This window comes from Perca flavescens, chromosome 3 (assembly GCF_004354835.1).
Source record: "Perca flavescens isolate YP-PL-M2 chromosome 3, PFLA_1.0, whole genome shotgun sequence".
Lineage (NCBI taxonomy): Eukaryota > Metazoa > Chordata > Actinopteri > Perciformes > Percidae > Perca > Perca flavescens.
The window spans coordinates 25,084,676-25,100,070 of NC_041333.1; the positions used below are offsets into that span (position 1 = coordinate 25,084,676).

The following is a 15,395-nucleotide window of genomic DNA, read 5'->3' on the forward strand; positions in this document are numbered from 1 at the left end:
TCGTAGGCATTGCAGTGCTGCACTGAACTCAGTGTGTCTCGCTAAATGACTCTTAATTCAGGGAGTCCTTTTCTCTATTTGAATACCGAGCAATTAGCATTTGATGCTAGAGGTGCTATAGATTGTGCTTTGGCACAGTAGTGGGACTGTAGAGACTGTGGAGGAGAGGACGAGTGATGTTAATTTCAGTATGGGGGTGGCCAGTAGTAGGCGGACAAAGTAGAGACGTCAGGCTTTTTTTACATTTCCAAGCTAGTGAGCAATATCAACAATGTACCTGGCTTTACTGAGGGCATTACCGGAAGGGATTATCCATCTCTTCTCTCATTTGCACTTTATGCCAATAGATTTCTATGTGGGTAGCCTTCAGTATTGTTAATGATGCTGTCCTTCTGCTATATACCAACAAGTCTGCAGTGCTCCTTAGTGTGGCGCAGAGAGACAGATAGAGAGATAGAGACCAAGTAGTGCAGCTCAGAGCAGCCAGGGTCCCCTGAACAAAGAACAAGAGTTCATCTTTAAGTCTATTGGATGATAAGGCCACATTGCATGATAGTCTGCCATTCTTTCTAGAGGGCTCCAAGGTCCATTGCATTTATGACATACAGGAGCAGAGACAGGCCTGTGAGTGGTCTGGTGTTTTGTATGTGTTTATAGTTCAGAAAAGAGTATGGATCCATACGTTCTTAAGTCAAAACTTGCAGCGTCTGACCCATTTTTTTTTTTGTCTGAGAAGAAACTAAAAGCAGAAGTAAGTAAGTCTGGGAGAGAGAGATTCAGTCAGTCTGAGTTATACTGCATGTTCTCCCTTCCCCTTAAAACACAGTGCTCTGCCATCAGTCATCTATTTGCTTCACAGTCATACAGGCATATGTTAGAGTTGTCCTGTCATGTTGCATTTCGTGAACTTCAAGATGCCCCTGACCTGCTTTATGTCGCCGGAGGGTGAAGAAGCTGTGGGGTGGGATGATGGGATGCAGGCTGGTGTGCAGTGTCACAGCATGAGTCTCTAGGGTCAGGTATAAGAAAGTGCACATGTGACATGCAGTCATGTTAATACTTACATGTTGCTATTTCTTTCTTTATTTATTTGCTGTCCTACCATGCTTCCCTAGCATGCTCTGGTTCAGTTTCCTAACTCACACTCCAGCCGTGTGACTTAATCAGTCTGACAGACTCTGGGTGCCTGGGGAAAGTCTCTCTCTCTCCACAGTCCCTTTCTCCTCAAGTTTACGCTCTCTGTGACAAACTCATTGTGGCACCTTTTGAAATGCAGTGCTCTCTGTTGGATGGCCCTCTGTGGTCTCTTTACACTCACAAACATGCATGCACACGCAGACTAAGTGCACAAACGCCATTGAGTCCATGTCATACACAAGTCATGCATAGACGCGCACATGTACAGGCAGGGACACACACAAACACGGAAATATGCAAAGACATAAATACACAAAATGTAGCTAAAAAGCAGGTCGTAAAGTATCCACAAAGCACTCGTATTATGCCTTACACCCCTCTCCCTTAGATACCCTTCTCGTTCCACTATAACTGCTCACACAAACAGCCCCCATGTATAAAGGGGAAGCAGTTCTGCTTATTGGTTTATTGTTATTGAGTGACATTCGCAATTAGTTTTTATTGGAGTCTCGTGGTGTCTGACCTCTTGAGTTCTTTTTCAGAGCTCATTATAAAAGCAATGGGATTCTGTGTCCGTGGTGCCGGCTAACTTTGGCTCAGGTCCAATACATTCTGGCTAACAAAGTGGGCTTGAGAAAACTTCAGCCTGTGGTAAAGGACCTCCCCGCAGGGCTCAGATGCTTCACTATTGGATTCAGCAACACAACAGCACCCCTGTGGCATCTTCAACCACTCCACTTAATCTGAGAACTAAAAAGCATTTTTTTTTTATTTTCTGGAAAAGCCCAAAAGGCAATCACACTATCTGATTAAATAAACATGGACAGAAAGTTTTTTCTTTTTTAAAAAAAAAGCCAGATATCATTGAAGGAGGGCTTATAAAATGTTTTAACTAATTTAAACATCAGGGAATGAATGACATACAGTAAGTGGCAGATGGAAAAAGAAAGTCTCAAAGGCAAAAGTAAAACCTCCATGATTGATCTTTACTACTCATGGTACCAAGTTATTAAACTCCCCATTGAGCACTTCAATAAGCTTTGCCTAAATTCTGTCAAATGGATATGACTCAGACTCTGATCCCTGTCTTTCCTCAGAGGCCATGCGTTCACTTTGTTTCATTCATTCAAATTAAGTCCAACAACACTTAGTGTGCACCTGACAGTTCATGTTGTGATGGGGTTGTTGCACGTTTTGGGGTGCTTTTGCATTTTATATTTTAGCTAGTTGTACTTTTTTCTGCATTTGGCTTATTTTGTTTTCTACCACAAAGTCACAAAGTTGGAGTGGTCTCTCGGACCTGCCTTTCTTCCAGAGGTCTCTAGATGGACAGCTTTCATAGTGATAGCACCTGACAAATGCTTCCCCTGACATACCATTTCACCCTACTGCCATCTCTTGTTGTCCTTTTCCCCATGCCTAAGCATTTTAAGGACATACAGAGGCTTCCAGGCTTTCTCTAGCCTGCCTGAATTGATGGAGCAAGGGTCCTACAGAGCAGAAAGAGCATTTGTTTTTTCTGGAAGGCAAAACAAGAGAGAGAGAGAGAGAGAGAGAGAGAGAGAGAGAGAGAGAGAGAGAGAGAGAGAGAGAGAAGAAAAGCAATGGAGGGAGGGTATTTTGAGGACTTAGATAAGGGACATGTGTTAGGTCTGCTCAATGATTCTTTCATTATTCTCCATTTTCATCAGAAGCAATGATGAGAACGGAACATTTCCTATCTCTCAAAGTGGCAATTTGCCATTTAATGCTTGTGTTATGCAGGCCTGCCATTGTTTCATCCAACCTCTTTGCACTAATCTAATTTTTTTTTTCTTTTATTTCTTGGCTGATAATTCTCACTTTATTTCCATTAAGCTTTGTTTGTTCACAGCGATCTGTTGCTGTAATTTATTAGAGCTGTCAGCTTAAATTATGTGGCATGCCGACACAGCCCAGCAAATAGTGGCTCTCCCCCTTCCCCTTTTATGGAAAACTGGCCTAGTTTTTTTTACAGGGGGGAAGAAGGAGACATTACAATTAAGGTGGCAACATGGACCCCCTGGTGGCCATGTTCAGGGAACAGATGTCCTGTAAGAGAGATGCCGGCCTTCACCTCCAGGGAGCTGTGGGTTGAAATCTGGTTCATGTCTCAGTGGGGGAACACTACTGCTCCTGTTCCATCATTATTTCAAGGATAACAGATTCTGGGAGTATAAGCCTCTTTTTTCACTGTCGCCAATTGTTTCTTTTGTAATTCACTCCCTGTTCTGCTGGTCAGTATCTTGGTTGTTCAAATCAACCTGATGCATGTGATGGATTAGTGTGATAACCACTTGTATATTGACACAGAAGAAGGCCATTTCTAATGTCGCAAAAAAAGGAGGATGAGTAAAATTAGAGACAGATTTCAATACCATCAGTATGTCTCTGAGAGTCATTCCAGTTGAGGCCCATTCATGCATGCAACACATTTTTTGGTTTGTCACCTCATTAATGATGATTAATGAATTAGCATGACTTAACAGAAAGCAAATAGTACTTGGCTTACTCAAAAGCCTTTATTTTTTTTGTTCTCAACCTTTTTCAGGTTTAGGATGTTTGACAGATTCCCGCCTATCAATGGTGAATGAAGTACATGTAATTTCCCTCACAGGAGGCCTTGGAGGAAATGCGATCACAAAGAGACCCCACAATGTTCACTATTTCATTTCCAAGCCCTGGATACTGCCTTTCTTTCTCAGTTTGTCCTGTTCTCCTTTTGTACAAAGCGACTGCTGTTTTTTAAGATGAAAGACACTTGTTTGGCAGCCTTCAAAGAGTCACAGAACTCTGAAAGTCACTTGTATTGCAGTGCTGTTCATTCTCATTTTATATCCAATATGGAGGTGATGATCAAAAGGATCAGAGCTGAAGAAGAAGCTAAAAGAGGTCTGCATTGGAGTAAACAACAACAATACCAATCCCTAGACCCACACAAGGCTCACTTTTAAGGATAGTCCTTTAAGCTAATGCCAGAGAGCAGACATATGACTAAATTTTGTATTTGAAAAATGTCTTCGTATATGATGAATCTAAAGGGTTTCAACACATATTACTTATAGCTGTCTTTGTTTACTATGTTAGAAATGAGTGTGGTTGTGCAGTTTTGCTAATGTAATGTATCATATATTGTCTAATTAATCCATTAAACTGATTCTACACATCTCAAGGCAAAGAGGAATATCAAAGCATTACAGAGAGCCTGTAGATGAGGACTGACAGTAGACTACAAGCCATTAACTCTTCACTCAATGCGGAGGGCATCCATCTGCAGGAGAGTCTTTGGGCTGCAGGAGATCCAACATAAATTTATGAGATAGTTTCTCCATGATTTAAATGAGGCTGTGTTAGAGTTTCTGGGTCTGAGCAAATTGCATTTTTTAATGAAAGCCTTGTTAATTATTCACGCTTATAACCTGGGGGAAATTTAGGGGCCATGCACTGGAGGTGATGTGGGGGGGGAGGGATTGGTAAAACCCCTGAACATCCCACTGTGTGCTGCCACGATCATCTTTAGATGCCCTTCTGCATTTTTAATGTCCTGCTGTGCCCGTGTCACACAGCATTGGAACACTGGCATTGACATTGGCAAATATAAGCTAAAAATCACATGGGGGTATAAAAATAAATAATAATATAAATCTCTTGTTACTTGACTATTTTGCCGACAACAAATAGCATGGGTTCCTTTGAAAAAGCATTGAGAAGTGAACCAAAGCTGTTTAGAGTAAGATACGCAAACAATGTGAAGTAATAAAATTAGCATACACGAAGCGAGGAATAATCACATTTGTGCTTGTTTGCACAAATACTCTACTCAGACAACAAATACACTGGCATTAAGGATTAGGGCTGCAAGACGCAGATATGTTTTAATTTGTGACAAGAATGCTCTTCCTTTTAAAATTTATTTTTCTTCTTTCTTTGTTGTACTTTCTTCTCCTCTCACTTTAGTTCCCAAGCGCTAGAAATATTTGTTTACCATGGAAGGGATTGTGTTGTCATTACCATCATCCATCTACTATAAGATAGCATTGCCTTTCAGCATGGAAAAAAATCCTCTAGTCATCCTGAAAAAATGAGAACAAGACTTTTACCTAAATGCTACTTTGCTTTCCCTCTAACCACTCCAAAAAAAACCTTTAGATGTAATTTCTATTTTCATCTTATTTCTCACTCTTCTGTGCATCAGTAGTGACCATCACACTCCACATTCCCCTAAGAAAAATGATATTATATATATATATAAACAGTGCATGGTCATATGCATAGACATATATTTCAAATATCACAAACCCAACCACTGCAGAGATCAGTGCTTTCAGGGAGACTACAAATCCCAGCAGTAACACTGCTACCATTTCCCCCAAAATGCCTTATGGGTATCAGTGATGAAATGGGACCTAAATTGCAGTGAACCTGAGCACTGAGCCACTCTAAACTTGATGCACCTGTGATGATGACACTGCCGGGTAACCAGGGTGCTAGCAATTGACAGTCCATTCTATCGTAACCATCCACTGGTCCTACTTCCTGCTTTTAAAAGAAGATGAGTTGACCATGGTGGACCTGCCTATCCACCATCTCGCCTGATGCGCTGTCCACTCATCGGCCATTACACAGGCCTTTCTCTAGTAACATTATCGCTTTAGATAAGGCTTCAATAAACTGTGCATGGCTTTTAGGGCTCTCTCTCTTGCCACTCTAATCCAATCTCTGATGTGGAGTCAGTTCATCATCATGTACCGCAGGCATTTTCCCGTGTCCCTTTGCTCTTGGTTGCACAGGAAGTAATGGATGGGCTCGCCCTTGGTTCACCCCAAGGCATTCTGGTTCCTCAACTGTTTGTCTTCAGTTTGTCTCAAATGGCTCTGGACTGTGGTATTTTGATTTGATTAACTCCGGTTTAAAAGGTTAGAGACAGAAGAAGGCAAGGGGGTTGCTCTGCCCAGTATTGCGAGCCAGTCCTTTGCCATTTAGCATTGGGCAGTGGCCAAAGGAAAGTGGAAAACTAAAATGACTTCTGTGCTCCTTTGTGATTTGCACTAATGTCCCCCAGGGATTGAGCAATGACCCCTGTGAATTCCCCCAGGACGCCAGCCAGATTGAAAGCCCTGCCAACAGATTTGAAAGGATAGCAAATCATTTAAACTCCCCAATGTGTATTAGCATTTTTTTCAGTGCCTGGGCCAGCCTGCACAATATTAAATTGCACTTGATAAAATAAAATAAAAATCAGAGAGTGCGACAAGAGCTCTTCAACCTCCAAATCAGCAAAGTGAATAATGGAGTGGCCTCTAAAAAAATAATTATACCGTAATTAACTTTGTTTACCAGGTTTGTGGCATCCATTTGAGGAGCCCAGCTGATAAAGAAAGGGCTTAAGATATAAAGCACTGAAAGGTACAGTGTGGCAAAGACCCACAGTAGTGAAATATATCTAGGTATTGCCTTTTGCTGATCCTGCTTGTGACACCACATTATTATTGCGTATAAAAATAGGTTTTGTATTAAAGTAGGCAGAGTGAATCCTAGCAGTCCCATATTAAAGAAACATCAGATATGCCAGCCTACAATCAATACAGCTATTTTGTTATATAAGGATATATTAATGTTTGAGGATCAATAAAAACCTTAATTTATAGCATGTTATATAATCTACCTCTACTGTTCAGCCCTCAGTGCTCAGATCCTCCTGTGTTTCTCATCATTTTATTGTGCTCTGGCAGATTGCCCTTTGGTAATGCAAGTGACTGAGGGTATGGAATGTATGTGTGTGCATGTGTGTGTTTCTTTCAATGCATGACTTTCTGTGTGAAGGCTGTTCCAGATGAAGCTTTGCCTCGTAAACAACTATAATGACACAGAGCCACAGGCCTCACGCTGAATTTGTCTAGAGACCAATAGAGGGCTTTTCTATCAACATGCAAACCAAGCCCCCTGTGTCACAGATTTTCTAAGACTGGTGTCAAATGCTCCTGCGTTCCCTCAACAAATACACAAATGGTAACGGATTTGGCACAGTGCCAACATTAGTTGTGGTGAAAAAGTGTTTTGTGGGGGAGGGGTGGTATGCAGGGCAGTTTCTGGCTCCTATGCGAACATTGCAATTCTCACTAGTGAATGGCCCTTTCTTCCCAATTGCTTAATTGTCTTAGTGGGACAGGCAGGTGGCTCAAAACCTCATTTGGCATCTGATGAAAGAAGAAAAAAAAAAAAATGCCCATCTACATAGTATATGGGAGTGTTGGGGGAGGGTGGCAGCATTAGACATGTTTCATTCTCAAAGCTACAAATTCCCCTTTCGCAGATTTCAAAAGTTTTGCCTTGGATCAAGAGCAAGTTTCTGCTGTTAGTGTCTGATGTTTCCTGAATAAAACATTGTTTGTTATCAGTGCCAGATCAAATAGCCTTTCAAAAAACCATGCCTCTCACCATTGGTGTCTGATACCATAGAGAGAACTGTTTTCCTATTGGTTTATTAAATAGAAGTCATTGAGCCCTTCCATTGAGCACTGCTGAGCACACTTTAAAAGTATGCTCTGCAATGGAAGCACACAAGTTGGGAGGTAATGGCAGGGACACATCAGTACGTTTGTCTGTCCAACACCATGTTGTTTAACAACTGTTAAAAGTGTACTTTATTATATTGGAGTCCAGACACATTCAACAGCCTCAAGGTTTGCTAACAGACAAAATGAAGTACTGTGTATGATATCTAATGCCATTGACGTTTTCAAAACATGCACAGCAGTTGTAATGGCAGGCAGAGACACATCCGCATTCATCCACAGGTGAGAAGATTCTCCCTCCCCAGATTCTGCTTGTACAAGTTAAAAGGCTGATTTGCATTTATATTGCCATTCAAGGCTTGCAGGTGTAATTGCCGTGGCATAGTAGCAAATGCACACCACACACACACACACACACACGTCACAGAACAAACAAAGAAAATGCACATGAAGTGTGCAGAATGAAAAACGTTTTTCCAAGAGTCCATTGTTATGAATCTTTGGCATGGGGACATTGGGACAGTGAGAAGCAGAGAAAGAGGTGGGGAGAAAACGGGATAGAGAAGAGATGGGTGAGTTCATCGAGGTGTAATATTGAGCTGTCCCAGAAACTTCCCACCAAACACTAGGAAGTTGTTATCAGATCAGCAACCCAATTCCTCAAGTGCCTCCGGTGCTGAAGCACCACATACATCTTCTCGGCGCCTTCCTAACAGCATTTCACAATCATGTCGATGCATTGGCTAGCTGGTTTACTCACAAATGTTTTGAGCTATTGTGGGACACATAACATGTCACAGGTTGCAGAACTGTGCTGCAACGATGCTTGCATGTGATTTACTGCACAGATAGCACCATACAAAAAAATAAACAAAAAATGGGACACGAAGTTTCAGGCCTGGACGGTCAGTTTATACATGAACGTTTTTCACATACAAATTAGTGTGCCGGCATGGCACACAGGTTTCTGTAGGTCACAAAAGCTCTCTGGTAGGTTATATGTACATTACTGAACATGCATCAGCCTCTTAAGAGATGCGTAAGTGGCCGTATCTCAAAATGAGGTAGGGTGTACATATATTCAGCATACTACTCAGCTCAAGCGACAATGCTAATCATGCACAGGTAATAAACCTTGACCTTCAAACTCAAAGCTGCGCTGACCCTGGTGTCAAGTTTAAGCATAAGGCATATTTTCAATCAATTCTGTGTGACTAACATGCTGGATAATTTAATTAAATATTGTAATTATTAGCTAAACCTCATTTTGCATCCACTTAATCTTTATTTTTTAGTTGCAATCTGCACATACAAACTGCAGCAGAGATGATGGAGCATTTAATTGCACCTTGTTGTTGTTGCTATGTAGTGAAAAGGCCATTGACCAACTACTGTTGTGGTGATGTATGTATAACCCTAACCTGCCCAGTTGAAATTAACAAGCTGAAATATATTATATATTTATGTATTTTAAACATTACAACGCTTAGCTTTATCTTAGATTTTAGCCTAAACTAAACACAGTTGTACTCAGTTGACTATTTATGATGAACATAAATATCTTTTTTAAAATGAAGAGAACATAACAAAAAGATAACATGTGACTTGCAGAAACACAACAGATGCTTTTATTTTCCCTTTTAGTTTTTTCCCCTTTTGTTCACACATTTTTATATTTCCACCCGCATAACCTTGTTTTCTTGTTTTGCTCACCTGTTTCCATGACAGATGTTGACTCAAGCACAGCGGCATCACCCATACACAGTAAACAATGTGCACTGTATTTCTAAAAACACATCTAACAATAGCAAAACTCTGTGCTTATGTAGCTACTTTTGTGTTTCAAATATATTTTTCCAAGCTCAATGCTTCTATACAGCATAACCCCTGGAATGGGTAAAAAAAAAAGTAAAACAATATTATGAGCCTTTAAGTTAAACATTTTCTTAGTGTGAATTTCTTGAAGTTCTATTAATACCTCTGATTTGTAAAGCAGGGTTTTGACAAGAAAGGAACAAACTTGTATTGTAACACTGTTTGAACCCACCTTGTAGAGCACTTGCGTTCTACAAGCAATCACAGATCCTAGTAGCGAATTAAAAATGTATATCTATCAAAACTTTGGCTAGGTAGCGACAGGATTAGCAGAAAAAACACAGAGTCAAGCTAAAAAACAATAACATTTTTCTTTTAGCCCCGCTGCGTTGATGTTTGGTCCTCTCCAAGGAAAAATAACACAGTATGATCCATTGCTGCTCTACTCATAGCACCCCCACAACTGAACACACACACAGCCCTGCGGAGCTGCCTTCAGTTGCTTTGTTTGTTGTTTCATGTGCATTGAACTGCAATTTAGAAGCCATTAATCCATTCCATAATCTGTGACCAAATAAAATCCTGACTAGGGTTAGAGAAGGCTTCCGCAGACGTCCCTATATTAACAACATTATTACATACAGTTATTTGAAAACATTTTCCAACTATCTCTCTTCCTGTTGTCCAAGTATAAAGTATCAGATGTATGGAGATACGACAATAACGAATGAAGATGTGCAGCTGCTAACCCTGCCTTCACAGGTGACCCAGTGTTCACAACAGCATCTGGTTGAATTACTTAACACTGCGGCCCAACAGACATGTAATCCGGGATAATGCCCTTTTGCTGAGTGCTCCAATCTGGATAAATTCATCCCCGAGGAATGAGATCCAGCAGCAAAGTCTCAGAGAGAGAGGAGATGAGGGGCTTGAGGGTTGATTGGTTGGTACTAAAGAAAACTGTTGGGGCTAGGAAGAGAGTCTTCTAGATGGATAATGAAGCCCAACAGTAAACAGCTTGATTTTGTTGACTGGCTGACTGACTGCATGAGAGGAAGCAAATCGTTGCCTGGTTTTCCAAGAACACTTCAAACTAATCATATTCCCTTCCCTGGTTGACCTGAATCCTGAAAGACTTGAAATGAGGCTTTCACCCAAACTGCAGTCACTGGATATACTATACTTACTTAAATTCTGCATTTTTATCTTAGTACTCCCTTTAACTAAAACCATTGGAAGGTTGTGTTCTTACACAAACACATGTTCATCTTTATCTCTGTGTTTACTGATTTATTGATATATCTATTTATCTATCTAGTGTTTTATCAACCAAATAAGTCTTAGCCAAAACACATTTTTCTTGGAAATAGCATATCTTGTTAATGCCACAACCACTGCCAAACATTGGGACTTACAAGTTCCAGCTGTCCAACGGCAGCCTCTTAGATTATTTATTCATATGTTTACTTATTACCATAAATATCCAACAGGGCACTCGGCTCAGAGGGATTACAGGGGGCTTAATCTATCGTGGCACAGAAATGAGCAGGGGTCACAGCAGCTAAGGTGACTTAGCTGGCTAGCCTTGATGGGACATGCAGCACAAACAAGAAAACAAACTGCATGCCACTGGGGCCCATCATGAACTGATGCCGTCATCTGTCATTCACTGCGTTTGCATGGCATAATCCAGACAGCGTTAGCATTACTCAAACCAACTGTCATGTATGGTGAGGGTAAGTCATACAAAGCGGACAAGGACACCTTTGTGTGTTTCTTACCAGCAGGCATATTAATTGTCCGGTACCAGATTCCCATTAGAATACAGACAATTTTTAGTTTGTATTCTGTAGCTGTTAGTCATGTTATTTTTGTTGAAAATGACTGCTGGAATGTCTAGGCTTATGACAAAATCCAAGAAAAATTTGTTTTAGCATTCCGAATGGGGATAAATCAAATAATTACCTCATTGTGTCATAATCTGTGCATAAGACAGCAGTCTGTCTCACTTACAAATGACTATTCATAATAATGAGGCTGAAAATTGGTATTTATGTTTGAGTGGTGTTGTGCAACGTAATGGGCTATATTTCTTTCTCTTTTTTCTTTCCCTTTGGAGAAGCGAGAATGATTTCTCCGTCTATAAAAAAATCCACACATCCAGACATGACATTGGAAAGACATTTAATTATACTTTGGTTGAAAAATATGTAAAAGTCTGCCGCCCATGAAAAGAGGATTTAGTCATCAGTCAGTAGTTAATAGACAGCAGTAAATGAAATAGGGGTTGCCGGGGGTGCTAAGACATGCTTTCCAGGACGAAGAAACTGCTTAGGCTGGCTGGGTGGGGAAATCGGGGGGTTCTGACACAATATCTAAGGGGGTGGGAAATAATGAAGGCGATTGGGGGGAGGGAAGGGGCAGGAGATTTTGAAGAAGATTGGAATTTCATTCCTGTGCAGCAGCACTGCCCCTATTGGGCAAACCTTGAGTCAAAAATAGCCCATCAAGATTTAATTTCCCTGAGAAAGTGGTCCAAAAAAAACAAACAAGTGGCTTGCATATAAATTTCACAAGGTGTCATTCAGAGAAAGAAAAACAGAGAAAAGAGAGACACAGAGGAAGAGAAGCAGAGGGACTGAGCATACATTTAACATTAACAATGTGTGATTTATCGCTAGCACATTTTCTTCAGAGCCTGGCACATCCAGTACAAGACTATTCTTAAACTGCCCCTCCTCTATCGGGACATCAAGCTCTTACATATCTCACCCTTTCCCCGACAGAGGCTATGGTTCTTAATCACACTGCATCTCATAAAAAAACCGACGGAGAGAGGGACGGTTACTGAGAGAGTTAGAGTTAGAGAGAGAGAGAGAGAGAGAGAGAAAAATGTGCCGCTGTGAGGTGAAAAGTGAAATCAAGAGTCAAGTGAAGAATGTGAGAGACGATTGACACTGTATGGATTGGATGGGAGGAGGACTTGGGAGGAGCTGGTGTGAGGAGATGAACGAGGTCCTGGACAAGTTCGGCCTGAGGTGAATGTGTTCCTGGAGACTGTCTCTCAGATCCTCCTGACTTGTGTTGTGTCATCTGTCACTGGCAAGACAGGTGACAGCGAAAAAAAGGAGCCCTAGATGCGGTAACAGCACAGTCAGGAGCATCTCGCAGCAGCTTTCCTTCTCCTTAACGTCCCTTTCTGTTTTGCTCCGGACCGTTTATCGCTCAAAGTTGAGATGAAAAAAAAAGGTGCTCAGTGCCTCTGCATACAGACTAATTATTTTCTCCTGCTCATTCTCTCTTTTAATGCTCTCTTTCTTTCTTGCTCTCTCGCAAGGTAGCTACGTCTAAGTATATGACTGTTATAGCCACAGCTCCCCTCTGTCCTTTGGTTTATAAAAACAAGATTGTTTTCCGCAGCTTTCTGCTGACACCGGCTCGGCACATAAACAGAGCAGTAATTTGTACAACAACAGTAAGATATAGGGAAGCACTTTTTTTCTCCCCAGAGGCATGCATAGAGAAGGTATGTTGTTATCCCTTGTTTACCTGGCGGGGAAAGAAGTATTCTATATTATTGTAATAACCAACTGTGCTGAAATGCACAGCAATCCCATCCCATTCCAACTGGTACTATCTCAGATATGATGTTAGTTGTTCCTAGAACTGGGATTAAGCCTGTGATGGTATGTGAATAAAAGTCCAAAAATAAAGTGAGCTGCATGACAATAAATCAAATCCCCTCTACAGTTTAACATCTAATATAACTTGGATGCTATTCATGTTACAAACGTGCAAGCGGCTGCGGGTTCCGACCTGCGGCCCTTTGCTTCATGTCATTTCCCCTCTTTGTCACACTTTCCTGTCTTAATCTGTTTTATAAAGGCAATAAAAGCCCCAAAAAATTATCTTAAAAAAAAGAGGAAAAATCAGTTGTGGATACAAAACTTAGCAGATGCTTAATGGAGTCAAGGAGAAGAGACTAATGACTGATGCGTCACAGTTTAGCACAGATGGTACAGACAGACTTGACAATGAAATCACGGGGAGAGAATACAGCAAAGCAAGCACCGGGAACAGCTACAGCTACAGTGCCAAGTCTGATGTACTATAACTGCCCCGTAACGAAGGCCACAACCTAGAAAGAAAGCTTCCATTGCCTTGACTCTGTCCAATCTTTGGGTCGACTTACACAGCTCATGTCACTGCACCAGGTCACACACAGTCATAAAGAAAACAGACAGCAGAGCTGACACCCTCTCTAGAAGGGATCTACACCAGTTAAAGCGTAGGAGAGGCAGAGAGAGAATTAGAAGCTTCATCACTCCAGTCAGTTTAAAATTGGTCTGTCTTGATATTATTATTTTCTCCCCGTTTCTATATATTCTATATGAAAAATGAGCCAGCAGAAAGTTGATCACAGCAAATTGTTTTTTTGCTTCTTTTTGTGTGTATTATAGGCTTTAAATTAGCATGTGGAACAGCTGAATTCAGTGCTGTTGCGTTACCGACTTTGAGCGATCAATTTTAACACAACGTGTCAATTGGAGATTTTTCCTTTTCTGTGCAAAAGGTTACAAGTCCCTCTGGGAAACAACTATATACACGCACACTAACACACACTAACACCCACTAACACACACACACACACACACACACACACACACACACACACACACACACACATTCATATAATGCCCTCCTCAGAATGTAGTCCAAAGTGACGGGGTCATACTTTGAAAAGATGTTGTGGTTGTTGTGGCGGCTCATTGACCCTGACCCTGCGGAGCGTAAACCAGGGCGCTTGTTGTGGGCCGGGCATGACGCTAGGAGATGACAAACATCCACTGTCTGATTCAGCCCTGCTTGCGTCCGTATATCACACAGACACAACAAAGGTAGAGTACTTTATTCACCTCTTTTGTTTTCCAAAGACAACCACCTGGTGGCAAGCTGGGGAAACAACTAATCCATCCCCATTCTGTCCACAAACAGACGGTCTAGGAATAAAAATAACAGCAGATACTGTCCAAAGGGCTGGAGCTGCCAAGCTATACTCATGAGTCTGCCTTCTAAAGCACTTCACCGTTAACTTTTTTTCTCTCTTTTCTTTTGTCCAGACCCCCGTAGGATCGTAGGACTCGATGGGAAAAGCTGTCAGTTCAAAACAATGTGACTCAGGGGTGAACGCTTGACTGAACTAGGGTTTGAGGGCTTTGTTTTTGTGTTTCTATGTGTCTGACAGGAATATAAAGCCCACATAGGAAGTATTTAACTTGTCTGGTCTGAAGGCTACGACAAATGGAGAAAAGTGCAGTTTCTTAACCCCAGGACAGCCACAAAGACTTTTTCCTCCTTTCTCTTTTTGCAACTGACATAAATATTATCAGCAGTTAAACACACAAATAGTAGGACAAGCTCAGACATCACAGCAAGATGTATTCAGAGACAGCGTTCCCAGCCAGCAAGTCACACAGCAGTCACAAGCACGCAAGATGTGATGAATAAACAACTTAATCTGGAAAACTTACCATGTCCGGAGATCCACAGGAGCAGAAGGACCCAAGGGATCATGACTGAGGAGTGGAGGGGGCAAAACCTATGAAAGTAAGTGTGGAATTGAATTGTGGAATTGTGGGCAAGTGTGGAATTGAAGTTGGCAGGCACCACGGATGCACGAGATGAGACAGTGCTCCTCTGTGCTGCTGTTGCTGGGCGGGGGGGGCGGATGCTAGAGTCCTTCTGTGGTGTGTCCTTTAACCAGTGGAAGGCTGGTAGTCTGTCTTCAGTCCTTCTCTTCTTCTGCCGATTCTTTTCTCTTCTTCTCTGTCTCTCTGTGTGTCTCTTTCCCGTCTGTGTCACTCTTCAGAGTTGCCCGTGGTCAGCTCTGCCTCGCACGCTCTCTTGTTG

General features: G+C 41.6%; 1 protein-coding gene across 1 annotated transcript in view; it reads right to left on the reverse strand.

Moving 5' to 3' along the window:
• kirrel3b (kirre like nephrin family adhesion molecule 3b) overlaps positions 1–15,182 on the reverse strand; it is a 169,166-nt gene extending 153,984 nt beyond the window's left edge. Inside the window, exon 1 of the mRNA XM_028574626.1 lies at positions 15,017–15,182. Coding sequence (XP_028430427.1) covers positions 15,017–15,059 — 43 coding nt within the window. The 5' untranslated portion in view covers positions 15,060–15,182. The remainder of the gene's footprint in view (positions 1–15,016) is intronic.
• Positions 15,183–15,395: the final 213 nt, after the last annotated feature.